Source organism: Muscardinus avellanarius (genome assembly GCF_963383645.1).
Source record: "Muscardinus avellanarius genome assembly, chromosome: 2".
Taxonomy (NCBI): domain Eukaryota; kingdom Metazoa; phylum Chordata; class Mammalia; order Rodentia; family Gliridae; genus Muscardinus; species Muscardinus avellanarius.
The window spans coordinates 92231397-92258136 of record NC_137787.1 but is presented as its reverse complement, the minus strand read 5'-3'; the positions used below and the strand labels follow the sequence as shown (position 1 = coordinate 92258136).

General features: G+C 34.8%; 1 protein-coding gene across 1 annotated transcript in view; it reads left to right on the top strand.

The window, feature by feature from the left end:
• Positions 1-26740, top strand: part of KYNU (kynureninase) — a gene marked incomplete at both ends in the record, with an annotated part of 117973 nt that overhangs the window by 24613 nt on the left and 66620 nt on the right. The window contains 5 exons of the mRNA XM_080690141.1: positions 3907-3989; positions 16747-16808; positions 18907-18978; positions 20058-20132; positions 25781-25927. Coding sequence (XP_080546267.1) covers positions 3907-3989; positions 16747-16808; positions 18907-18978; positions 20058-20132; positions 25781-25927 — 439 coding nt within the window. The remainder of the gene's footprint in view (positions 1-3906; positions 3990-16746; positions 16809-18906; positions 18979-20057; positions 20133-25780; positions 25928-26740) is intronic.

Sequence of the window (26740 nt, the reverse complement as noted above, 5' to 3'; positions counted from 1 at the left end):
TTCCTGTTACATATTCACAGAGAAGAGGCAAACACCTTCATCCCACCTCTTTTATAATAATTGTTAATCCCATTAATGGGGACTCTCCGCTCATGATGTAAATCACCTCCTAAAGACATCACCTCTTTGTCATACTTACGATTAACTTCAGTTTTTGAATTTTGAAGAGACACATTCAGATTATAAGAAGACCCAAATAATTTCTTCAAAAACTTCCACTTATTTAAGGAAATGATTTCCTTAAAAACATTTATCTCTGTGTATATTTCAAAATGCTGGTCATTGTTATTCTGCAATTTTATGTTCATTTATGTGATTTTTAAAATTTATTAATATCGCTATAATCTATTTGTTTTGTGAAATGACAAGAGTTAGGTAACTTCAATATTCTGAAATGGGAAACTTTTAAGATGATTGAATCTATTTGATACATAATAATTATCAACCAAAAAGTCTTAAAATAAGAAACAACAATATGCTTGGACTTTATGAGTTTGCTAGAGCAAGTAGACAAGAACTATAAATAATTTAAGGGAAGTATTTGATATTAAATATTCACCAATAGCCTAGACTATTTAGAGGAGAATAATATGGGTTAATAATCATAATGTTAAAGTTCAGCTAGAAGGCAATGATATTTCGATGTTAAAGAGCACATTGTGAGTTGAGAAATGAATATTATCACCCCAAGCTAGAACCACAGACTTTTAAGTCATCCATGTTGTCAAATCTGCTAAATGGTTTTCTCACTTTTTCACAGGAGCAAACACCTGCTATGCTTGTGACTTCATAGGGATCCTTGTAAGAATGACAGTATATGTAGGATTACTCAAAGTGGAAAGCAGCCCACTGAATTATATTGCAGGAGCAAAACAGCTGATTGACAGACAGTGACTGACTCTGCAGGCACTGGAGATGTATTCTCCTGAAGACGCTGTAGTAGTCTAACTCAGTGGGAGCGTTTCTTTCTTTCAAAACAAAAAATGTACATGAATACAAAACGTATAAGAAAGCACATGGTATGGCAAGTTATAAAGAAATACCAACATCTTGGTTGGCTAATCATCAATTCAGTAATGGGAAATAAGGTTGTAATATCATTAAAGAAGGCCGTGAAATTTTATTTGTCTACTTATGGGGGGGAAGCTTTGCAAACGTAGGGCCACTTTTCATTTTGTAGAATGGTTAAAACATGGCTCTATTTTAAAAAGGATCCAAGTTTCTATTAACTTTCTAATTAGATTTTATATCCTGCAATCTAATTTCATGAACAAATGCTGCTCATAGACATATTAGAAAACACCCCACTCACGGCAATGATTTATGTGATGGTGATGAGTTGACTCTCTCATGCTCTTTTTTTCCTTTCTGTATTTGTAAAAGAAGATTGCTGTTTTGCAATAACTACTTTGAACAACTTTGAATGAGAGCAATGTTACATTTTTCTTAAGTCCAATACATATGTTTATAAGTGCACTTTAATCTACATCAACTCTTTCTAATGACAGGCCACTTTACATTGGGTTTATTTGGATAACACGCTCTAAATACATTTCACTACCCCAGGCTAGATGGCTGACAAAATGAGGAAGCTGACTCCGGGTGTGATATTTTAAAGGGAGGGAGAGATGCCAAAAGCATTGCAGAGAGAAACATATTCTTAAAGATTATTACCACAATGTCTACCAGAGTGAGGAGTAGGTGGCATAATATTCTGAGATATAAATTCTCTGAGGCAGAACATAGAATTTTACTACCTAAATGTAATAAGATCTATCTATCGTGCTATCAGCAAAGGCCATGGAGCTCTATGTGATTAAAATAAAAAAGGAACCAAGCATCTGCCTTTAACTACCATTTAATGATAATGATTTTTGTCTTTAGCATTTATATTGGAAGTCAAGAAAGAGGCAAGCTGCAGGCTACCTAATAATAATACGAATAATAATAACTAACGATTGCTCTTCTCTTCCTTTTTTAGTTCTTAGCCATCTATGTTTATTCTTAAAGTCCTCTTTCTTCATCTTAGTTTATATGGTAATGGGAATATTAGTTTAAAAATTGTGTTATGCACCACATGCTGATGAAGAAATCTTTAGCATTAGATTTACATTGGGAAAGCAAACTCAGCAAAGGAGTCCCGTGTGCCCATCTCTTCTATATTTTATCTCATTCATTTTTCATGGCAACCCTTTAAGGTGTATACAGTCACTCATTTACTTTTACAAAAGTGAAAAATTAGGCCCTATAATCCTCTAATACCTGTGGCCTCACACAGCTAGAAACCCGAAGCTGGCTCACACTAGGTGATGAAAACCAGTTGTTAAACATTCAGAATTTTGTTGATAGCATGAAATTGGCTATGATGAAAGGATTTATACCATAAAAAATGTCCAAGGCTGAAGATCAGGGCTGCAAGCCTATAGTCTCATGGTCCCTCTTATAGAGCCAGCTCATCACTGCCAGCTTACTGAATGCTAGTGCATGGATTCAAATTCAGGTTCACACTTATCCATCAAGAATAAGTTCATTCCTTTCTTCCAAGTTTTCAAAGTTTTGAATTAAGAACAATCGAATTCAGAGCTTCAGAAGACACAAGTACATAAGAGTACTCAAGACACTTTCCTTCATTCTTTCTTTTAATTTCTTCTGCATCTTTCAAGTGCATTTGCCTTCCTCGCTTGATGGAATCCTGAGACTTGAAGTACTCTTATGTATATCATCCTTTTGCATTATGTCTACTTATATCTTTAATAGAATAATAAAATCAAAGTGGAATGTGAAGGTAAATTGCTAGAAAATAGGTCAAGATGTAGTGTTGGCTTTGTTAGCCATCATGAGTATAGTCACATCTTGTACATTTTAATTCAAATATTGTAGATATATTTAAAATTTAATTTATAATTATTTCTGTCTTGATAAATGTGTATGTATTTTAGTATAGACACTACTTTATACTACAAGTATACATAAGTAGAGTGTTTAAGTAGTATTTAAAAATGTGATAATCAACAAGAAAAAATTAACATCTCAGATTCAAAAATATCATATAATAATGAAATAATAATGAGAGCAATTTCCCCATCTCCCAACCAAAAGAACACAAAGAAATAAAATATATGATAAATGCTATGCGTGGATATGGAATGTACTTTATAAAATCCAGTGTTGTAAATGCAGAAATGTGAAGTGATATAATTGAATCAGGGCTCTACTTTCATCAGTTAATTACTCCATTGATGGACTAATAAGTTGACTGGACTTGCTAAGTAGTAACTAGGTAGGTGAGCAGTGGGTGGAGGTGGGTCACTGAGGCTCTGTCCTGGGGACTGTATCTGTTCCTGGTTACTTTCTCCCTCTCTCTGTTTCTTGACTGTCCTGAGCAACTTTCCTTTGCCTTTCCCTGCCACCACTATATCTCCACATTAGAATCAGCTGACCAGAGACTGAAACTCTGAAACTGTGAGCCAAAATAAACCTTTCCTCTCCTAATTTATTCTTGTTGAATATTTTGGTCACAAGGATAAAGAGCTGACTGATAAAACCAGTTAGGAAACAGAGTTGCCATGCATTATTTTTTTGTTTTGTTTGTTTGTTTGCTGTACTATGGATGGAACCCAGGGGCATTTAACCTCCAAACTAGACTCCCTGCTCTATTTTCTTTTTATCCTTTATTTTAAAACAGGGTTTTACTGAGTTGCAATGGGAAATCCTTCTGTCTCAGCCTCCCAAATTCCGGGATTGCATGCATGTGCCATCATACCCAGCTAAATTATATTTTTAAGACTGTGCTTTAATATAATTACTTAAACATTATGAAGGCCCACATAGAAATGTCTCTTTGCTAAAGTTGATATTTGAAAAATCACATACACACATTTAAGAAACGGCCCTTTTTTATTTCAGGGGAGCCTATGGTCATGAAGTAGGGAAACGACCTTGGATTACAGCAGATGAAAGTATATTAGGCCTTATGAAAGATATAGTAGGTAAGTACAAAATATGCTAATTTCCCTCCAGATTGTAAAGATATTAATCAATATAAGTTATAAAGCAAACTCTTGTTTAATATCTTGATTCTCAATTTTTTTTTTCTTGGTGGAACTGGGGCTTCCTGGGAACCCTTTTACCTCCGGGCTACACTCCCAGACCTATTTTTATATTTTTATTCGGAAACAGGGTCTCTTAAGCCAGCGAGGCTGGCTTCGAACCTGCGTGATCCTCCTGTATCCGCCTCCCAAGTGCGGGAATTATAACCATGCACCACCATGCCCAGCTTGATTTTCTGTTTTAACCCAAAATGGTAAAGGATAAGAACACACTTAACTTGGATATATTATGTAAAGATTGCTATAGTGGATATAACCAGGTTATGTACTATAAAAGTAAAATATATTTATTTTTTTCTTGTAGAGGTTTTAAATAATATTTACCCTCCCATGACAAGTATGCATATTTTATTAACTTACAATTAAGGAAATTTGGGCTGTGATATAGCTCAGTGGTAGAATACTTACTTTGCTTGTGCCAATCCCTGAGTTCACTTTCTAACACTACGCACACACAAACATCCTATCTTTAGGAGCCAAGGCACAGCGGCATGCACCTACAGTCAGAGTTACTAAGGAGACTGAGGTATGAATCTGAGTTCAGGAGACAAAGACAACTTTGGGCAACAGAGTAGACTACCATCTCAAAAAAGAAACAAAAAAATGTGTGTGTGTGTGTGTGTGTGTGTGTGTGTGTGGAGAGAGAGAGAGAGAGAGAGAGAGAGAGAGAGAGAAAGAGATAATAAGGAATATATACCATAAAAATATTATGAAATATACATGTATATTATTATGAATATAAAGTGAGAAAAGTCGATTTAAACAGAAAATCAGCCGGGTGTGGTGGCGCACGCTTGTAATCCCCGCGCTTGGGAGGCAGAGACAGGAGAATCGCGCAGGTTCGAAGCCAGCCGCGGGTGCTGGCTTAGGAGACCCTGTTTCCAAATAAAAATGTAAAAATAGGTCTGGGAGTGTACCCCGGAGGTAGAAGGGCTTCCAGGAACCCCAGTACCACCAAAGAAAAAATAAATAAATAAATAAATAATAAACAGAAAATCAATCATTATGATCCACATTACAAAAGAGATGTTATTTTTAAGCTAATAGAGGGCTGAACACATATGTTTAATTATTATTTTCACTGTAATGTCACTAAAGAACTTTTAAGAAGCTAGGGAAAAAAATCAACCCACAAAAGACAAGGGAGGTCGATGACATTTTGGGAGTTGGTTAGCAAATGAACCAGTGGTAAATGCTTTGGTAGATAAGTAAATACATACATACATACATACATACATACATACATACATACATTAAAAATTCTACATTTTTAAATGATAAAAAAATGAAAAATTACCTATTTTTCCTTATAGACCCTTGAAAGGTTTGACATTACTCAAGTGAATAGCCTTTAGAATTAGGAGTGAATATAGAACTAAATATACGATTTCTGGCAAATCTGTATAAAATGTACTTAGAACATAAGGTTACCTTGCCACTTCGTACTGTCAGAATCTTCCCAGCACCTTCTTCAGGAGAACAGTGGAGTGGAAGTTTCTGGAAAATGGAGAAAAGCTCATAAAAATCAAATGCCCAGGTTGCCCAAAGCAGAATACTAATATTCAGTAGACTAGCATTGGTAGAAAGGGTTATGGTTATTCCACAGTTGGCCCTGAAAACAGTAGAGGGACTAGTTCCTCAAAACTCTATTTGGGAATTCTTAGACACTTATGGGAAGTGGGCCTTTACAAGAGGAAAAAGTAGGCAGTGATGCTACAGGCTGTTTGGGCCCTTCCTCCCCAAGATGAATGCCTTCTCCTGAATGTCAGAACAGACTTCAACTTCTGGGGGAAAATACCTGCATTTTATTTTATGTCATGTGTATTATAATTCTACAAGCTAATTCATATGCTTTCTATTAGTTGATGACAAAATAATTATTTATATCTTAAAACCACCTAGGTTGTGCTTATCTCCAGCCAAAAGATCAGGAAGAGATTGAAGGGCAAAAACTTAGCATTGGGGGCAGTCTCCAGGGACCCCCTGTTACACATTTATATTGGGTTAAGGCTTTATCTTTATACCTCATGTAACCTTAATTACCTTAATTACTAAGGAAGAGACACCATCTCCAAATACATTCAACTTTGGGAACTACGGTTTCAGTATAGAAATCTGGAGAGACACAATTCAATCCATAATATATATTATAGTAAAAACAAAAATGTCACACAAATAGGCTCAGATTTAGCTGTCAGAACTCACATAGGAGAATGGATAAGTTTTCTGGGCTATATGATATGCCTGTTCCCAGCACAACTGCTCAGTGGGATTGCCTTACAGCAAACACACCATGTGTACAAAGAGCTCATGCATGTGTTGAACATCCAAAATGCAAAGCCTTTAAGAATGATCTGGTTTTAGGTTACGAGCCATATGAATAATTGACCTATTCAAAAATTACGAAGGTAAAACCCTCAATCAAAGACTCTCAAGCAAAAGCTAGTTTTATTTCCAAATCGTAATTATTGAGCAATCATTACACTCCACAAAAATTCTATTTGTTCAGTGTGGCTGCTATGTTATACAAACAAAAGTTTAACACAATAAACTAACCTATGATTACAAGCTGAAAATGCTCTCTTCTGTGACACAGAGGAAGGATAGCAACAGTAAAGATATTGCATATAAATGTTCATAGGATGAAAATACAGCCATGATGGAACAAAGGAGAAGTGAGATATTTGGAGATGAAGTATTGGGAGGACAACTAAATAATCAATGTGTAGTACCTGAGTCAGAGACTTTCACAGAACACCCCAGCGCAAATCTGTGGAGCCTGGAGTCTTAGATCTAGAACTCAAGGCCAGAATATTTGGCTGCCAGGCCCAGAAAAGAAAAAAATATAAATAATAACTATCACCTGCCATAGCAGTAGGCTCGGGAACATGGAATACTTGATCACCTGTTAGAATCACCCAGAGTATATATTCTGAAGTGAGAAAATCCCCTAAGCAATCCTGGATTGCACTTAAAGGTGTGTTAAATAGCTATTTCATAAAGCCATGGAGCATGTCTTTTTTTAAAGCCAGTTGTGTTCATTGAAATCTATAAGATGTGATAAAATAAAAACCCTGAGAAAAATATTGGATTAATATGACCTGAGAACATAAGTTTTCCTTAGATGTAGAATTTCTTTTTTTTTTATTTACTAGGTTTACTTTCAGAACATAAACTCCATTCTAATCCTGTTATTTTGAGCTTAATATTTATCATCCTCTAAAGACATATTAAGATGTTTATACACAAACCAGAGAAATGGAAAGGTGATATTATTTATTAAGATTTATTTATGAAGCCAGTAAACTCTGCAAAAAAGATTTCCTTTGACCATTTCATAGCTTATAGCTCTATTGCAACTTATTAAATGTTCAACTGTTTTGTTGCCCAGTAAATACATGTATGTCACATAAAGATTACACACATTTCAAATCAGCCACCCCTCAGGGCTGTTACTAAGTAAAAGGAGAAAAAGGACTATAAATACTCAGTTTGTTTAAGAAAGTAAAAGGATGGAACTTCTATTTATTTATTTATAATAAATAATGGAATAAATAAATGGAATAAATAAATTATAAATTTATAATAAATAATGGGAATGGAATCCAGGGGCATTCTACCTCTGAGCTACACCCCCAGCCCAATTTTTTTATTTTTTTATTTTAAAACAAGGTCTAACTAAGTTGCAGAAGGTCTCACTAAATAGTTGAGATGGCCATGAACCTGAGATACTCCTGTCTCAGCCTCTCAACTACTGGGATTACAAGCGAGCACCACTACGCCAGGCTGGAACTTCTATATTTTTTCAAAACACTGTAAAGAAAATATTTTCACCTCCATTTAGAGGTTTCTATGTATCTTCTGAATATCAATAAAAAGCCACATAGTACATATTCTGCTTTTTTGAATACCAGCACCCAATTCTGTTACTGAAACTGTGTGATCAACAATTCAATTCTTTTTAAATACTAATCTACTTTATTTTATTTTTTACTTTTATGTGGATCTCATTGAAAATGGCATACATTCAGACTGTTCTTGGTGCCCTGTCCCCTGCCCCCCCCCTTCTTCCCAACAATGAGTCTCCAGGTTGACCATGCTATATTCATACTTTTACAAATATTTGGATGTAGCTCCTCCATTAATAAACCTCAGCCTTCTTCCTCTTCTGTCCTTCCATTCTAGCTTTGCAGAGGTTTCTCCTCTATTATCTGGAGTCCCTATGGTATCCTTAATACTCTTAGCTTGAGCATATTAGAGAAAACATATGTCCATTCTCTTTCTGTGCTTAGCTGATCTCACTTAACATAATGTTCTCCAGGTCTTTCCATCTTCTTGGGAATGACATGGTTTTGTTCTTCTTTATACCTGAGTAAATTGCCATTGTGTGTGTTTCCCATAGTTTTGCGATCCATTCATCTATTGATGGAGACCTAGATTTGTTCTATATTTTGGCTATTACAAATTGTGCTGCTATGAACATGAATTCAATTCTGACACTAACTTTGCAGACCCAGTGCACACCCCAGAGGTAAAGGTTCCTCTAGGAAGTCCAAAGTGGTGACAACAGTCTTAGGTCCCAAAGACTATCAATATGTCTTACTGAATATCTGTATATTGAGAAATTTCCACAACAGCCCTGAGCAGCTCACAGAACTCAGGAAAACATTACATACACCCAGCCACAGCCAGGGAGTTGTCGAAGGCAAGGTCAAGTAAGAGGGGAGCTCTAGAGAAGGCTCTAACAAGTTCTCTGAGCATGCCACGCTCGAAGCACTTAGATCTGTTCTCCAACTTAGAACCTCTCCTGAATCTCACTGTTCAAAAGTTTTCATCAGTCCCTCCCATCCTAGAAAGTCCTGGTGAGGCTAAGTGCTCCAAACATCTTATCACATGGTCTGCCTGGTGACTTGGCTCAATCTGAGACTACCTAGAAGCTTCATCCAAGTCACTGCAACTGTATAAACTGGGTGTTCTCTGAAGGGTCGTGCTAGGAATAACAAACACACTCTTATCATTTAGGGAAAATCCATAAATTTTATGAATTCTGTGCCAGGAATTGAGAATAAATAACAAATATTTATTATACTGCACATATGGGACAAATTTAGCTTTTTTTTGTATCTTTGCCTTTGAATGCTGTATTATTAAATTACATTACAAATAATTTGGTTCAAAGCTATATTAAAGTATAAAAATTGTATTTAGAAAGCGTTCTACTATCAAGCTACACCTGCAAGCCCATTGCTAATATATAATCACTCTTTCTCACATTGTAACTTATGAAGCCTCAAAATATCTTTGGAAGTAGATAGGGTTTAAGTCATAAAATAATTAAAATAATCTTGTGCTACAGTAAAGAGTACCAAAAGTCAAATTTATTTTTTCTCTACTTGCCAGGTTGTCTAAATTTGTCATAGACAGAAATGTTGTATAATTTGCGTTATGATTGACTCTTCTAAGTTCTTAAACCTACAGCTTTAATTTACCATAACATTTCTCAAAAAGAGGTAGCAAGAGGATAATAAAAGTTATTATGTGTACAAATTGATATAGTGGATAGAGAATAGACAGAGAAATGAATAACCATATGTATTCATAGACATAGAAAAGAATTTCAATTTTAGATGTGAAGAAAAACTATTAATAAAGCATTTTATATAGAGCCAACAATTCCACAAAACATTGAATAACTTTCCCTTGTAATTAGTGTCACATTATCAAGATGCTGGAAATAGAATTGCTGAAGATTATTATTAGTATTATTATTAAACCACTTTTCCCTGGGTTCATAAAAATTATAAAGGGTTTGGGCTTAGAAAAATGTAATGTGACCATAAATTTGTTTTATGAAACTTGTGGTTGACCCTCTGTGATGCAGCAGCAATCCCTAGAAGCTCTGCCTCAACACTTAGCCACCTCTAGAGGCTGAAGAAATTTGCAGCTTCTATACAATTTTTGGACTTGGCCTAATTACAAAGCGGACAACCAAATCCACCATAGCATTTGAATCTGCTTATTATACAGAATGTGGTATGGCAGTTATAAGACTCAAATGAACCCTCTTGTCAAATGGTACACAGCTGGGGATCTTGTCTTTCTCTCTTTGCAAGATTCGAAATTACATGAGTATTAGAAAGACACAGAGGGACTTGGCTTATGAGCCTGGGCCTCTTTAGTTTGATTAAAGAGAATATCTTATAAGCAATGTTTCCAATGTCTTTCTGAGCAAAGATGACTCTTCTCACCATATTTTATTTTGTTTCTAAGGGACTGTGTGTAGGTAAATTAGCTCATCTCTTTGGTCAGTTCCCTCATTGAAAAAATGAAGAAAATCAGAGCAGGCATCTCACTGAGTTTCTGTGAACACTGTGTGATGTACTAAGAATGAGGTAAAATAATGACTCTGCTTTTAATGATCTTTAGAAAATAGTTTATTCTGAAGCCAAATATAATAAATTGTGGTTTGGGAACACAGATTCAAGTTACAATGAGTGACACATTTTACTGTGGAAGAGGTTACAGGAGTTTTTATAGTCATAAAACCAAAGTACTGAGTCAATGTATTTGCCAATTATGTTGGTGGTGACATCAAGGAGGTAGGCTATTGCAAGATCTCTTATATAGATATGAGATATTATCTTATAGCATTCTTAGCTTTAGTGTTGGTGGAAGCTAAGCTTAGTGACAGACAAATTCTACAATTCCAGGCATGTTGGTGCATGCCTGTAATTCTGCTACTTGAAAGGCTGAGAGAAGAGGATCTCAGGTTCAAGACCAACCTCAACAACTTATCAGGACCTTGAATAACTTAGAGATGTGAGACTGTTTTTAAAAAAAGGGGGGGGGCTGGAAATATATCTTGGAGGTAGAATGCCTCTGGTTTCAGTCTCTAATTTCAAAAAGAAAAAAAAAGAAAAGACATATATAACATTTATAAGAAAAAATTAAGATAAATGGCTATTAAAGGATGTAAGATGGGGGAGAGGAAGTAACTCAGTGGTAAAGCATTTGCTTAGCATGTGTGGAGACCTGGACTTAATTCCCAGTACAGCCTGAAATAATTTTGGCTTTCAACCTACAACATTCCATCTCTCCACAATCAAGATGCTTGAGTCAGCCAGGGTGAGGCAAACAGTCTTCCGAATCTTTACTATGGAAGCCTCTTCTTCAAAGAACTTCACTGCACAGGACATATTATGCACAAAAGAGCTCTCCAGGCTTTGAGACAAGAAGGCAAGGCTTGGATTGAACTACACTTTACCTTCTCAGTAAGCAGTGCCCAATAAAAAAAAAAATAAGAAGTAAGCAAGCAGTTTTGAAAAACATTCTTGAAATGAGACCCACAGCTCACACTCCTCTCCAATGACATGATTCAAATTTTGCTTTATTGCACTGAAGCATGGATGAGCTCCTAAAATAAAGATCCTTTCAAATCCTATTAAGCTTTCTGGAAGCTTTTTAAGAATTTGCCCTTAAGTACTTTTAGTTCTTGAAGTAGTTCACATTAATTCAAAGAAGGCTCTTAGGAAAAAGAAAGGTAACAAGGAAAAACAACTTGAAAGAATTTCAGTTTATATTAAAAAAAGATTATTTTCTTATGGAATGCTGATGATGTTGAAACATCTTAAAACAATGTTTTCAGAAGTACAATTTGAACCCAAAGAAATAGGTCAATTAGGTAAATTTACTTTTGAAAGTAAGCTAAAAATCAGTTCAATCGCTGGTGCTTTGATGTTTAGAATGCTTGATTCTCTGGTGCCTTTAGGTGATATTTGCAATAAACATTTCTGTTAATGTGTTGAAACTTTAATACATCACTCCTAGGTACACCTGTGTGCTCATGTTTAACAGACTGATCCTTAGAAAAAGTTCCATAGTTTGCGAGGGCAGCATTTTGTGAAGTGTTCAGGTGAACTTAATTTGAAGTGGTCCAAACTGTGGTGATTTTTTTGTGGACATGGTGGCGTCAGACAAATTATTCAAATCAGTGAACGAGTATTTATGAAGAATTGGTTCAAATGTGAGCATGCCCCTGAAAGTAAGGTGAGGAATGACGAGCAGAAGTTGGGGGAAGCCCAGCAGATTGGGAGGTGGCCATGCATGTGGCCACATGCCAAAATAATTTCAAGAGATCTAAAGTGAGCAATGTGTTGCTTGGAGGACCATCATTGTTCAGAAATCTGTAATTTTAATCAGAATGTTATAGTTGAACTAAAACAGTTTATCTGAGCTTTCGTTGAATGTCTGCCCACTTCTTACCTTTCCTATTTTTTTTTTGTTTTCATCTTTTGATAGCTAAGAGGACCCAACTATATATTTTTTAATTTTTTCTTTATACCAATTCTGTTCTCTTTCTTTTTCCCTTTGCTTTTGCCTTCTTTTTTCCTTCTACACTTTCTTCAAACCCCCCCCCCGCAAATTTTTAAATTTGTAGTTTCAGAAAAAATGTGTAATTAACTAAGAGGGAGTCAAAGATATGATTAGGTTAGACATATTATATAATATTTTAATTCAGAAATAACAGTAAAAATTAACAACATAATGTAGAGAAACAACTCCATTGAAACTGGTAGTATTTTAGGTTTGGAGTTTTTTTTTTACTGTCAGAGAAACCATATGCTACTTTATGCAGGATGAGCTTACTGTGTCTATTTAGTATGTCTAATTGGAGGTTTTGGAAAGAGATTATTCTTACAGCCCCTTGATTTCAGATATTATTTGTGAGAATGAACAGAAATACACCATTTATCATCCACCACTTATTTGCCAGCCTGGTATATCAAGTGGAGAAATACATGTGGCAAATAAAAAATTTTTCTTGATCTTTCCTTAAATTTCAATTTCAACGATAAATTCTTAAACTCATATTTCCAAGAGCCTTCTTCTAATAAGAATTTCAGATTCTTATCCTGGAATCTATTTGATTTACTATTGCAGTTATTGTCTATTTTCAAAATGGAACTCTATCCGAAGTATTTCTTTGGATACAAAATGTGCGACTTGACCAGAGACTGTCAAGTTATTAGAGGAGGGCAGAGGCTCAAAACTCCAACATATGGGCACAGGCAGTAATCAACAAGACTTCCAAAGCTCAGGAAATTAAAGCAAGAATTAACAAGTGGGATGGCATCAAGTTGAAAAGTTTCTTCTCATCAAAGGAAACCATCAAGAACCTAAAGAGGAAGTCTGCAGAATGGGCAAAGATCTATACCAGCCACCACTCTGATAGGGGGCTAATATCCAGAATAAACAAGGAGCTCAAAAGACTCTATACTAGCAAAACAAACAACCCAATCAAGAAATGGGCAACTGAACTGAATAGATACTTTACAAGAGATACAAATGACCAATAGATACAGGAAAAGATGTTCAACATCACTAGCCATAAGGGAGATGCAAATCAAAACTACACTGAGATTCCATCTAACCCGTCAGAGTGGCGAGCATAAAGAAATCAAATAACAACAAATGCTGCCAGGCGTGGTGGCTCACGCTTGTAATCTCCACGCTTGGGAGGCAGAGACAGGAGGATGGTGCAGGTTCGAAGCCAGGCATGCTGGTTTAAGAGACCCTGTTTCGAAAATAAAAGAAAGTATAAAATAGCTCTGGGAGCGTAGCCCGGAGGTAGAAGGGCTTCCAGGAACCCCAGTACCACATAAATAAATAAATAAATAAATAAATAAATAAATAAATAAATAAATAAATAAATAACAAATGCTGGCGAGGATGTGGGGAAAGAGGAACTCTTTTACACTGTTGGGGGGAGTGCAAACTAGTTCAGCTACTATAGAGATCAGGGTGGAGATTCCTTAGAAAAGTGGAAACAGATCCACCATATGATTCAGCTCTAGGACTCTGGGTATTTTTACAAAAGGGCTGAAATCAGAGAACTACAGTAACATATGCATACCTATGTTCATAACGGGACAATTCGTAATAGCCAAAATATGGAACCAGTCTAAGTCCTCATCAACAGATGAATGCATTGTAAAATTATGGGAAATACACACAATGGAATTCTATTCAGTTATAAATAAACAACCAAATCATGCCATTTGCAAGAAGATGGAAAGATCTGGAGAACATTATGTTAAGTGAGATCAGCCAGGTACAGAAAGAGAAGGGACATATGTTTTCTCTAATATGCCCAACCTAGGGAGCATTAGGCATACCAGAGGGACTCCAAATAATAGAGGAGAAACCTGAGCAAAGCTATAATGGAAGGACAGGAGAGGAAGAAGGCTGAGGTTGATTAATGGAGGAGCTACATCTGAATATGTGTAAAAGTAGGAATATAGCATGGTTAACCTGGACACTCATTGTTGGGAGGGGGAAGGGAAACCAGGGGCACCGGAGGACACCAAACAGTCTAAATGTATACCATTTTCAATTAAAAAGAAAGAAAGAAAGAATAAAAAATAGGGCTGAGATGTAGCTCAGAGGTAGAATGATCCTGGGTTCAATCCCGGTACAGAAAAAAAAAAAAAAGTAAATTTCCCCTGTATTTATGAAACTTCTATGGTTTTTCTTGCTGCTGTCTTTATTTTATTCTGCTCCAAAAAGAGGCAAGGGATTATGTCAGGTTTTGTTGGGGTTTTTTTGTTTGTTTGTTTTTTGTTTTGGTTTTGTTTTGTTTTGTTTTGTTGCTGATACTTGCTTTTTGGCCTGGAATGGTCTGTTTTGGAGAAAGTTCAATGACCATCTGAGAAGAATGTGAATCTGTCTGTTCTATAGATGACTATTAGGTCGATTTGGTTTGTAATACTGTAATAATAATACTGTAATAATAATATTTACAATAAAGAAATATATAGGCAAGGAAAAGGAAGATAAGAAAGCAGAAATAGAAAAAGGAGGAAGAAAAAAGTTTTATTCTTAACATTCATACGATATAATTATCTTGATTTGATGTCCTATATCCTGATGTAATATATTGTTATATAAAATATTATTTTTGAAAGACATTTTCTTTTAGAAATTTCAAAATTTCTTATCTAATTAAAATAAATGCATCACCTTGAACCTCACTATAATATATAATTACAATGCACAGATAATAGTGTGAAAATCAAAATAAATTAATTAAAAAAACAGAATGTGAGACTTGTTTCTCTAAAACCTAGTTCAGCCTTATAATCATTAAGGGAAGTTACCCATTTTTCTTAGTGTTGGGAAAGTGACATCATTGTTATTACAGAGGTCTAATTATAAGAAACATTTCCCTAATCTATGAAAGCTAGGGAGAAATGGGTAACAGGAGGAACTCTAGATGAAGAAGGATATTCTGTAGAGGAGCACATAAGGGGACCTAACTGAGGAGATGGGAGGGGGGAAGAGGGAAACTCTCTAAAGCACATGATGTACTTAAACATATCAAAGTCAATCACTAAGCCAAGCATGGGGAAAAGGGAGGATGAGGGAATGGGGCAGGGATTGGGTAATGGCTAAATGGGTGATGTGTGCATGTATGTCTCCACCATCTTTTAATCCCATTAAGATGTATAACTGCAATGCATCAATAAAAAAATTTAAAAAGAGAAGTATCATAAGAATTCAAAATAAGGATGGTATTATTGTTGTTAATGTGGTCTGAGTTAAGTGACCATTGTATTCTCTTTCTCTTCTTCTGTTTCTATTGCCAAAGCTCTTACTAATAGGAAATAGATCATATTTTGATTATGCCATGGATTTATTAATTTTGAATATTTTCTCACTGGACAAGACACATTTGTATTCTTTTATTGCAGTACTGGGGGTAGAAACCAGGGGGCTTCTACCTCAGAGCAACACCCCCAGCCCTATTTTTATTCTTTATTTAATTAATTTATTTTTTTATTTTGTGATACTGTGGATGGGACCCAGAGTCTTCTACCTTCTAGCTTCACCCCAGCCCTATTTTTTATTCTTTATGTTGAAACAGGGTCCCACTGAGTTAAAAAGGGCCTCACTAAGTAGCTGAGGCTATCTACTAACCGCGATCCTCCCAAATGCTGGGATTACAAGGCTGTGCCCCCAGGCCCAGGTCACATTTGTATTATTTTATCCAAGTAATTACTAATAAGTCCTAGAATTATATCAGCTGTTGAATTTTTCTATGAAGATCTTTTGTCTGGTTAACTATCATATGTCTCATTGTAATGACAGTAAAATGTGTTTGGCAAAGTAGCCTTTTTTATTAAAAGTGCATCTTAATTTGAAGTTAGAAACAACTACATTAAAAATGTGATTGGTCTTAATATATTGTTAGATTTAGATTGGCCTTAATATATTGTTAGATTCTTTTTGAAGATACACTTACCACAAAAATGTATTCTTTGGGAATTTTATAAACAAGCTGATATGAAGATAAGTCATGTTTAGTTTAGAGGTGAAAGGAAATGTCTCATTATTTTGTTTTGTTATTTACAACATCAAAAAGAATATATAATGTTTAGCTACCTATGTGTTTGTGAGTCCAGATCTCATTTAAAAAATGAGTCAAGTTCGGAAACCTTAATTTCTTTGTGAGGACACATAAAATATGTCCTTATCTCTAAAACATTAAGAATAATCTAGTGAAGCCTCCCTAAATTGTTTCTCCAAGTATCTTTAGAAATAACAGACAAATCTAGATTATGATATGTTTATTTTTCAGGGGCCAATGAGAAAGAAATAGCTCTCATGAATGCTTTGACTGTTAATTTACATCTTTTACTGGTAAGTTTCCTTTCCCACCAATGTTTAGAATACACTCACATAGAGAATCTGATGTGTTTTTATCTTTAATTCATGAGCATTTGATGGTTTGCTTATTTAAAAATGAGTTGAGGTTATTTTCATTTTACCAGGAAATGCTGGACCATGACATAATGGTTTCTTCATAACCCTGGGAGAGCTGAATCTTACAAAGAATTTTAGAATAATGAGTTCTTAGAACATAAAAGAAAAAGAATCGTAGTTGGCGAAAAGAGAAACTGTTTTCAAGTACATAAAACAATTATGCACAATTCCTAGGAAAGCATCCAGTTCATTACTAAAAACAATTCCCAATATGCTGGTCTTTAGTAGGGTGAGATTATGGATCAGTATACATTTTCGGATCAATTTTGTAGAAGTTTAAAAACTCTTTGAAAATAAAACTAATTCAGAGAAAAGGAAATCTAGTACTTGAAGTGAGCTAATATGTTTAAAATACTTTATATATCTTAAAATTTTTATTTTATTTTTATTGCACACTGTGTATATTTTACTTATTTTTCTTTTAACAATTTTTTATTGAACATAAATAGTATACATTTAAACTATATTTGGTGCCCTCTCCCCCCCGCCCCCATTTTCCCTTCCCCACTCCCACCAATGGTTGTCCAGGTTAATCCATGTCTTATTCATAATTTTACACATGTTCAGATGTAGACCCTCATTAATCAAGATCAGCCTTCCTCCTCTCCTATCTTTCCATTCAAACTTAGCTAGTATTTCCCCTCTAATATCTGGAGTCCCACTGGTATCCTCTGTGTTTCCTAGTTTGGGCATATTAGAAGAAACATATGTATCTTCTCCTTCTGTGCTTGGCTGATCTCACTTAACATAATGTTCTCCAGGGCTTTCCATCTTCTTGCAAATGATATAATTTTGTTCTTCTTTATGGCTGAATAGAATTCCATTGTGTGTATTTCCCACAGTTTTGCTATCCATTCATCTGTTGATGGTGATTTGGGTTGGTTCCATATTTTGGCTATTACAAATTGTGCTGCTATGAACATAGGTATGCATATATTGCTGTATTTCTCTGAATTCAACACCTTTGGAAAGATACCCAGGAGTGGTATAGCTGGATTATATGGTGGATCTATTCCCACCTTTCTTTGGAATCTCCACACAGATCTCCATAGTGGCTGAACTAGTTTGCATTCCCACCAACAGTGTAAAAGAGTTCCTCTTTCCCCACATCCTCGCCAGCATTTGTTAAATAGTTTGACCTTAAAATTTCAAGTGTATTTCCAGTATTATATACAGTGTTCACTAGTAACTGCCTTACACTGTGAAAATTTTGACTTTACTTTCTAAGTATGTCTTGGAAACATGTCTATGAATTCAGGTATCACTGGTCTTAACTCCCAGATAAATTACTTAATGTCTGAGTTTGAATTAGGTGTTCAGCATACTAATATTCTCCTTTGTTAAAATAAGGGCAAAATACCTCATAGATCTGCATGAGGATTAAATGTGGTAACAATTGAATATTGTGTTAGCACCCTGAACAATAACCAATACCCAGTTAACAGTGCCTGTCATCCTAGTTGTTGTTTATTGTCAGTTTCATGATCCAGAAACGGTGTGGAGAAAAGAAGGATCCCATTGATCAAATAAGCTGCTTCTTACTGGTGCTCTGAGAAAGACAGATGTTTCATGTTAGGGGTAAGGTACTTTAAGCCTAAAATAAATTCCATTAAAAATGGATAAATTGTATAATGGAAACCAAGTTCATTGTACAAGATAACTGAGTGTCAATAAACATACACTGAACTTGATATTTCAGTCTTATATTAGAAAAATTCTCATCAAATGCTTTGGGAAGATCACTTTTGAATAAATTTAAGTAAAAGTTGAGGATTTAATAAGCCAATATCTTCTTCTTCTTTATAATTCATTGGAAACAAGGCTAACTGAAAAGGTACCCCTGACAGATATCTTAGATGTTTAATTAATTAATGCCTTTAAAATGTTTGAGATTATAAAATGAAAGTGTGGCATAAAATGAATAAATGTATAAATTGTGTATTAATGCTTTCTCAATAAATCCATTTCACTGCAGCTCTCATTTTTTAAGCCTACACCAAAGAGATATAAAATTCTTCTAGAAGCCAAAGCCTTCCCTTCTGATCATGTAAGGATTTCTTCAAATTATATTTATGTTCTTTCTACTCTTCCTAGAGGGACATATCATTTACTTGACTTGAATGTTTATTCACTAGTCTTTTCCAAGTAACCTTACAATAAAAAGATCTGTCAAATGCTTTTGATTTAAACATTTTTTATAGATTGTGGATTTATTTCTTTTGTTCAAGTAAAACATGTTAAGAGAGGGAAGGATTGGATACGAACATTGATTTATTAGTCTCTCTAAAGACATTGAGCAAGCCAACAGTCTAAATCAAGTGTGGTTATAAATGTTTTATTAATTCTTATTTCTTTTTATGTTATGAAATCAAATCAATACAAGCCCTAGTGTTTAACCCTTAGCTACATAAAATTGAAATATATACTTGAATTTCTCCCTGTCTTTTCAGAGCATACTAGCTTAATTATAGGTACTTTATTAAAATATTAAAGATTAAAAGTATTTCTCCTAAGTTTAAAATATAAACTTCATTTATATCTTATAATGTTAACTATTGTAGCAAACAATCTTTGTAAATTTAAGGCATGTAATAATTACACCAAAATTAATAGCTAAATTCTCTTACTAAACTGGAATAAAACCTTAATATCTTAAAAAAAATCAGGGTTCTTATAATTGCTTATTCCTATGTATATTTTATATTCTTAGTGAAGAAAAAATTTAATCCCCTTTTATTTTATTAACTTATTCTAAAATAAGCCATTTTTATGTCCTATATCCAAGCATTGGAATTCCCTACTAATCCCTTCAGTTGTTTCACAAATTCTTTTGACACATATTAGGTTATTTTTAATATAAAAATATCTTATAACTCTTAAAGTCTAAATCATGCCTACATTTCTGTTCACCTCTAATGAGTACTATTTCAAAATTATACAGCTTCTTGCTTAAGTCATGTTAAGCAGTTCTTCTCTGATAAATACTGTCCAGTAGCTTTTAACCTTGACCTTGGTTTAATATGATCATTTGTTTTTATTGATATTTTAACATTTGTTTTCCAAGTTGTTATTTCAATGCATTGTTATGCTTTGGGCTTTATTTAATAAGTCATCCTTCCTTTCCAGTATGGAATCGAGTCACAGCTTCAACTTCATGGACTTAATGTTGAGAAAAGTATGCGGATGATAAAACCAAGAGAGGTATATGAGAAACACATAAATATTCATCATTCTTCTATATAGTATTGATTTTTTTCTTTTGTTTTACATTCTATTTATTTATTTATTGACTGGGGATGGAAGCCTGGGATGTTCTACCTTCAGACTACACACCCAGCTAGATTTTTTATTTTTTTTTATTCTTTTTTATTTTTTATTGGTGCACTGTATTCATACATCATAGTGGGATACAAAAAAACTTGTAGACATACATGCACACATCGCCCAGTCAGCCCCCACCTGATCCCCACCCCATTCCCTCCCCATCCCTCCTTCCCATGCTTGGCTTAGTGGTTGACATGTAGTATTATAGCAATTTATCCAAAATTTAAAATGATAATCTCACATAAAAGTTTCATTTGTCTGATACCAAGCTTTTGATAACTTAAATATAACATTTCAAGATTTCTTTTTGCTTTCTTTCTTACCAGAGAATTTTTTTTCTTTTTTTTTTTTAGGTGAAACTATCATATATTTATATATTTATTTTTCAGAAAAAAATCTATCCTAATATGGAATATGGACTCTAGATACCCAAAATGATCTCGAAAAAGAACAAAGCTAGAAGATATATATTTTCTGATTTCAAACCATATAAAGCTAAAATATTGAAACAGTAAAGTACTGTTCTAAAGGCAGATATATAAACCATTGGAGTTAAATAAAAGCCTAGAGCTAAATTCTTTCATATATTGTCAAGTTATTTTTGACAAAGTTTCCACAAACATTTAGTGAAGGAAATAATAATCTTTTAACTAAATATTGTTGAAAAATAATAATTACATGAAAAAGAATAAAATTGAACCCTTACCTAATCCCATATACAAATATTAACTCCAAATAGATAAAAGACTTAAATATAAAGATTAAGACTATAAACTTTTAGAAGAAAATCTGGGTCATAAAACCTCACAACATTGAAATTGGCAGTGATTTCTTGGATATGATTTCAATGGCACAGGCAACAGAAGAGTATACAAACTCCCTAAAAAGTAAAAAATATTGTATATCCAAAGACAATGTAAACAGAGTTAAAAGTTACTGATAGAATGTGATTAAATATTTCCAAATGCTATATCTGAAGGTATATTAATATTCCAACTAGAAATCCTAAAAATTAACAACAATCAAAGCAAACAATACAATTTAGAGATAGGTAAAAGACTAACATAAATAAAGAATCTCCACAGATAACCAATCTTAGTTGTCTGTTGGATGGAAAATCTTGTTTCTCTGGTTCTGGTGTGTGTTACCTATTTCTTCTTTGTAGTTAATCTCTTTGAGAATTTTCTCTAGTGCTGGTTTTGAAGACATAAATTCCTTCAGTTTCTGTTTGTCATGGAAGCTTCTTATTTCTCCATCCAATTTGATAGAAAGTTTTGCTGGGTAGGAAATTTTTGGCTGGAAGTTGTTTTTTTTCAGAGTTTGGAATATGTTACTCCAAGCCCTTCTGGCTCTCATGACTTGGTTTGGGAAGTCTGGAGTGATTCTAATTGGTTTGCCTCTGAATGTCACTTGGCCCTTTGTTTTTGTTGCCTTTAAGATTCTCTGCTTGGCTTCCGTATTGGTCATTTTGACAATTATGTGGCATGGGGAACCTTTTCTCTGATCCTGTCTAAAGGGAGTCTATAAGTTTCCTGCACCTGTGTATCGACCTCTTGCTCTATGTTTGGAAAATTTTCTGCTATTACTTCCTTGAAGAGATTGTTGATCCCTTTGGTTTCACCTTCTTTTCCCTCCTCTATTCCAATTATTCTTAGGTTAGCTCTCTTAAAATGGACTCATATTTCTTCAATATCAGATTCTGCTGTCGGATATTTTTTTCTAGATTAGAAACTATGCATTCATTTTTGGATTGCTCATCTTCTAAGAGCGAGATTCTATTCTCCATGTGGTCTAATCGGTTGTTTGTACTTTGAATTGAGGCCTTTACTTCATTAATTGCATCCTTTATCTCTTTTTGGCTCTCTCTGAATTCTTTTCGAAACACCTCTATTATTTCTACAGTTATTTTCCTGATTTGATCTTCTAGAAATCTCTGATTTTCTGTTTTATCGGGTTCTGATGTTGTGGGGTTGTGGGCATTCATTGCTCCAGTGTTATTCCTCTTTCCCATGATTTTGGAAGTTTGTGCCTTTTCTGGGTTCTTCCCTTGGGTCACTATGATTTCACTTAAGGTGCTCTGGATCTCGAGTCTGTGGTATCTCAGACCCCACTACTCCCTTAGTGGGTTGTATCACAGAGTCTCTGACCCAGGGAGTCAATAGAGGCTGCTTTAGACTATGGGGGGTGCCAGGTTGGGCATTCTCCTATGGAGTGATATCTCTGCCACTGCCACTCCCCCACTGGGTCAAGTCCCTGGGAGTGCTGTACTGGGATTTCTCCTCTGGGGCCTGCAATTTGACTTACTGTTGTTGAGTACGCAGATGGAACTGTAATGGACTCAGTGAATTTGCTGTTGCTGCCGCCAGTGGCAATATGGCGCCGCTGCCACACCCTTGGCCGTGAGGCTGGTGTATTTCTTCTCTGGTTTTGAGCTCTGCTCTGAGTCCCTCGGCTCACTATCTGCCACTTCTCTCTGGAGCCTGGTGGGCTGTTGAGTGTGTTGGTCTGTAGCCGTAACCGTCCGGTGAACTTGCCGCTGCTGCTGGCAGTAAGGCGCTGCTGTGCGTCCCCGGGCGTGAGGCCAGCATATCTCCTCTGTGGCTCTGAGCTCCGTTCTGAGTCCCCCTCCTCTCTGGAGCTGGTGATTTTTTTGTTTCTCTGGTGATGGTGTTTTCTGCCTATGAAGGGCACTGATTTTGTGGTAATGGAGATTGGTTGTTAGCAGGGCTCTTAAGCCCCGCTTTTCTCGGTCGCTATCTTCCCAGAAGTCTGATTTTTTTTTTCTAGTTTCCTCAAAAGTTTGTCATCTTTGTTACTTTAGTGAATCTTTCAAGAAATTACAAAAGAGCTATACTTTTGTTAATGTTAGATCATTTTAAAATAGAAAATAACTTAGAATCATGCTGATATTTAACTCTCAAGGACTAATCATATGGTAGCAAATTATTTTTCTATTCATATCACTGGTGCCTGCATAGTCTTCAAGAATATAGGATGAGGATAACAAAAAGGATATATTATTTTAATTTAAAATCATCTTGTCATGGGGTTCCATCACTGGCTAAAGAACAGATATATTTGTTGAAATTCAGTGACTATCTTTCATGGTCTATTGTAAACTCAATATCAAGTATTTCCTTTGTTTTCAGACTATAGTGGAAAAAGAATTATAGTTAAAATGTTTGGGCTTTACTACCCGGCTAATGAATACAGTGGAATTGCAGACCCTTCAATTTACTGGGTATGTGACTTTAGGAAAGTTACTTTATCTGTCTGAACTTTCTTTATATTTAAGGAGGTTAATAAAAAAGGATATATCTAACACAGATTGACCATATGTTCAAGGCCTAAAATACTATATACTTAATATTAATATAGTTATAAGGCTAAGTTGTGCAGGCTTGAACATAGATAGTCTGTGGCTCGGATAATTTGGCACTAAGAGAATTATACAGAATAAATTTTAGGTTTCACAAATGATGATCACAGGCTACTAAGCCAATGTTTGAACAATTACTTCTTTCAACCCAGAAATACTTTGAAGAAATTAAAGACCTATTGTATTCACTTCTATTTGCCAACATGCAATAAATTAGTGGAATGAAAAGTCCCTGCATCTGTAAGAGGATATCTATTTCACATGTCCTGTATAATTGCTAATTTCTAACATAAATTAATATAGCCACTAATTATCACAGGTTTTAAAGTCATAAGTGACCAACATTTTAAAGTATCATGAGTTAATCATAGTCTTGAGAACAGTTCTTAGAATTTCTAGCTGATAGTAGATCAGCATGAACAAGGGCCGTTAAGTATGTTTCTTACTTCCTTAAAGCTAATTCTTTAAAGAAATAAGTTATGTATTAGTGTATAAATATTTCCTTGCCTCTTTTTGAAACTGTGGTGGGGATACTTTATTAGATTCTTTAAAGAACAGAGATTTGCATTTCCAAATTTTTTTTTACTTAGTTTTTTTTTTTTTACTGTTACTAAAATAATTTCCCTTCTTAGTTTCCTCCTCTTCCTCCTTCCATCTCTCCTCCTCCTCCTTCATTCTATCTCTTGCTCTGCTCTCTTCTATTCCTCTCTCTCCATAGGGGTATTCTACCTCTGAGCTACACCTTATGCCCTATTTTGAAACAATGTCTTGCTAAATTATCACACTTGCTAAATTAGCCCCGCCCCAGCCTAAAATCCTCCTGTGTCAGTCTCCCATAGACTAGGATTATGGACATACATTCTTATTCTCAGCTGAAATTTTTCTTTTTAGTGTTTTAATATTGATCTTATTCACCTTTTTAAAAATCATGTTCCACATTTCTTCTATTAGAGAGTATATTACACACACAGCACACACACACACACACACACATACACACAGAGCACACACCACATAGCACACACACAGCACACACACACACTTATTCATAAAGATACATATACATTACATCTAACATCCTAACATGTTAAATTACATCTAACATCCTAACATGGACCAGGGTATTTGGATAATAGTAATAATTATGAAAACTTAATCTGAAGAATAGTTTATGAATAGCATAGTAAGGTTCCCCAGTATTAATGCAACTAATCACATATTAACCTTAAAATCATGTCAGATTTAATACTGGAGAAAATTTATGAAAACTTGATAAGTAGATTAGAATTGTTAGTCTACAAGAAGATACTTTGTATTTAACTGATTACTTAGAGCTCAAGTTGTTGGCAAGACCAAACTGAATTTAGTTAATAAATTTTAATTTATACAAAGTAATAATTATAGTGGGAAGTATGGGGTAGAACACCCTTACTACACTAATTTGTTACGTATTTCTCTATGTTTGGATCTTAAAATTTTGATTAATTTGGAATATATTTACTCTTTTCTGGTTTTGTCCCGGTGATTGACCTCAGGGGCATTCTACCTCTGACCTCCATCTCCAGTTCTATTTTTTATTTATTTTTATTTATTTATTTTGTAGCACTAGGGATTGAACCCAGGGGCATTATATCCCCAGTTATAACCTCAGTCCTTTTGTTTGTTTTTTTAATTATTTATTTATTTATTTATTTATTTATTTATTTATTTATTTTGGTGGTACTGGGGTTCCTGGAAGCCCTTCTACCTCAGGGCTACACTCCAAGACCTATTTTTACGTTTTTATTTGGAAACAGGGTCTCCTAAGCCAGCGCGCGTGGCTGGCTTCGAACCTGCGCATCCTCCTGTCTCTGCCTCCCAAGCGCAGGGATTACAAGCGTGCGCCACCACGCTCGGCTGTTTTTATTTTTGAAATGCGGTCTTGTATGTTGCTAAGGCTGGACTCGAACCTTATCCTCCAGTCTCAGCCTTCCAAGTACAGGGATTACAGTTATGCACCACCCTTTTTTGCCAGACTTTTTAAGGGAATTAATGTAGAGGGGAAAAAATTACCATTGAGTTTTCTTACGATTAAACAGAGCTCAAGGTACAATTTAGATTGGTAAACTTATTTTCAGTAATACATAATTTGTACTAATCATCCTAGGGAGAAGAAATATTAAGAATGGAGGATATTCTTGAAGTTATTGAGAAGGAAGGAGACTCAATTGCAGTGATTCTGTTCAGCGGGGTGCAGTTTTACACTGGACAACTCTTTAATATGCCTGCCATTACAAAAGCTGGGCAAGCAAAGGTAAGCACATCATTTCTTTCTTCCAGCCTCACCTCAGACATCACTCTGTACTTCTAGTGAAGTGCTTTGGTTATATCAGTATAACAACATTTGGGATTTTTTTATAAGAATAAATCTTTCCCAGTGTGGTGGAACACACCTGTAATCCCAGTGCTTGGGAGAGTGAGACAAGAGAATCTCATGTTCAAGGCCAACCTCACCAATTCGACAAGAGCCTCAGCAAACTTGGAAAGATCTTGTCTAGAAATAAATAGCTCAGATGTAGATTGCCTCTGTGTTTAACACACAACACACACGCAAACACACAAACACACACGCACGCACGCACATATGTTCATGAGTAGATTGTTCAAACTGTATTTTAGTACATTTTGTAGCTCATTCTAAGTATAAATCAATTTCCACTTCACCCTATGTCCTTAAAAATTGAAAAATGGGGAATGAAATTGTATTAGTAGATCAAGTTTTACTCAAGTTACTTAAAGGTCATTTTATTTCTAAGGATCTTGACAAATTATACTGCCCATCAAAATAGTTTTCTTGTTCTTCCTCCACACCACTAAATTACACTTGAACTGTTGACCATTTGGAAATTATGCCTCTTTGTGTAAAAATAATGTTTATATCATGTGTTTTTAGTATTATTTGCCTGGAAAAAAAGAAATTGGGAACAAAATTCAATAGTCACAATTTGTATTTAAAATCTGAAAAAATGTTCTATTTTATTCAGCAATCAAGTCATGTATCTATAAGAGTGCAATGGAATTTTATTCTAGACGTTAATAAGTAATGAGATTAATAATATATGTGAAG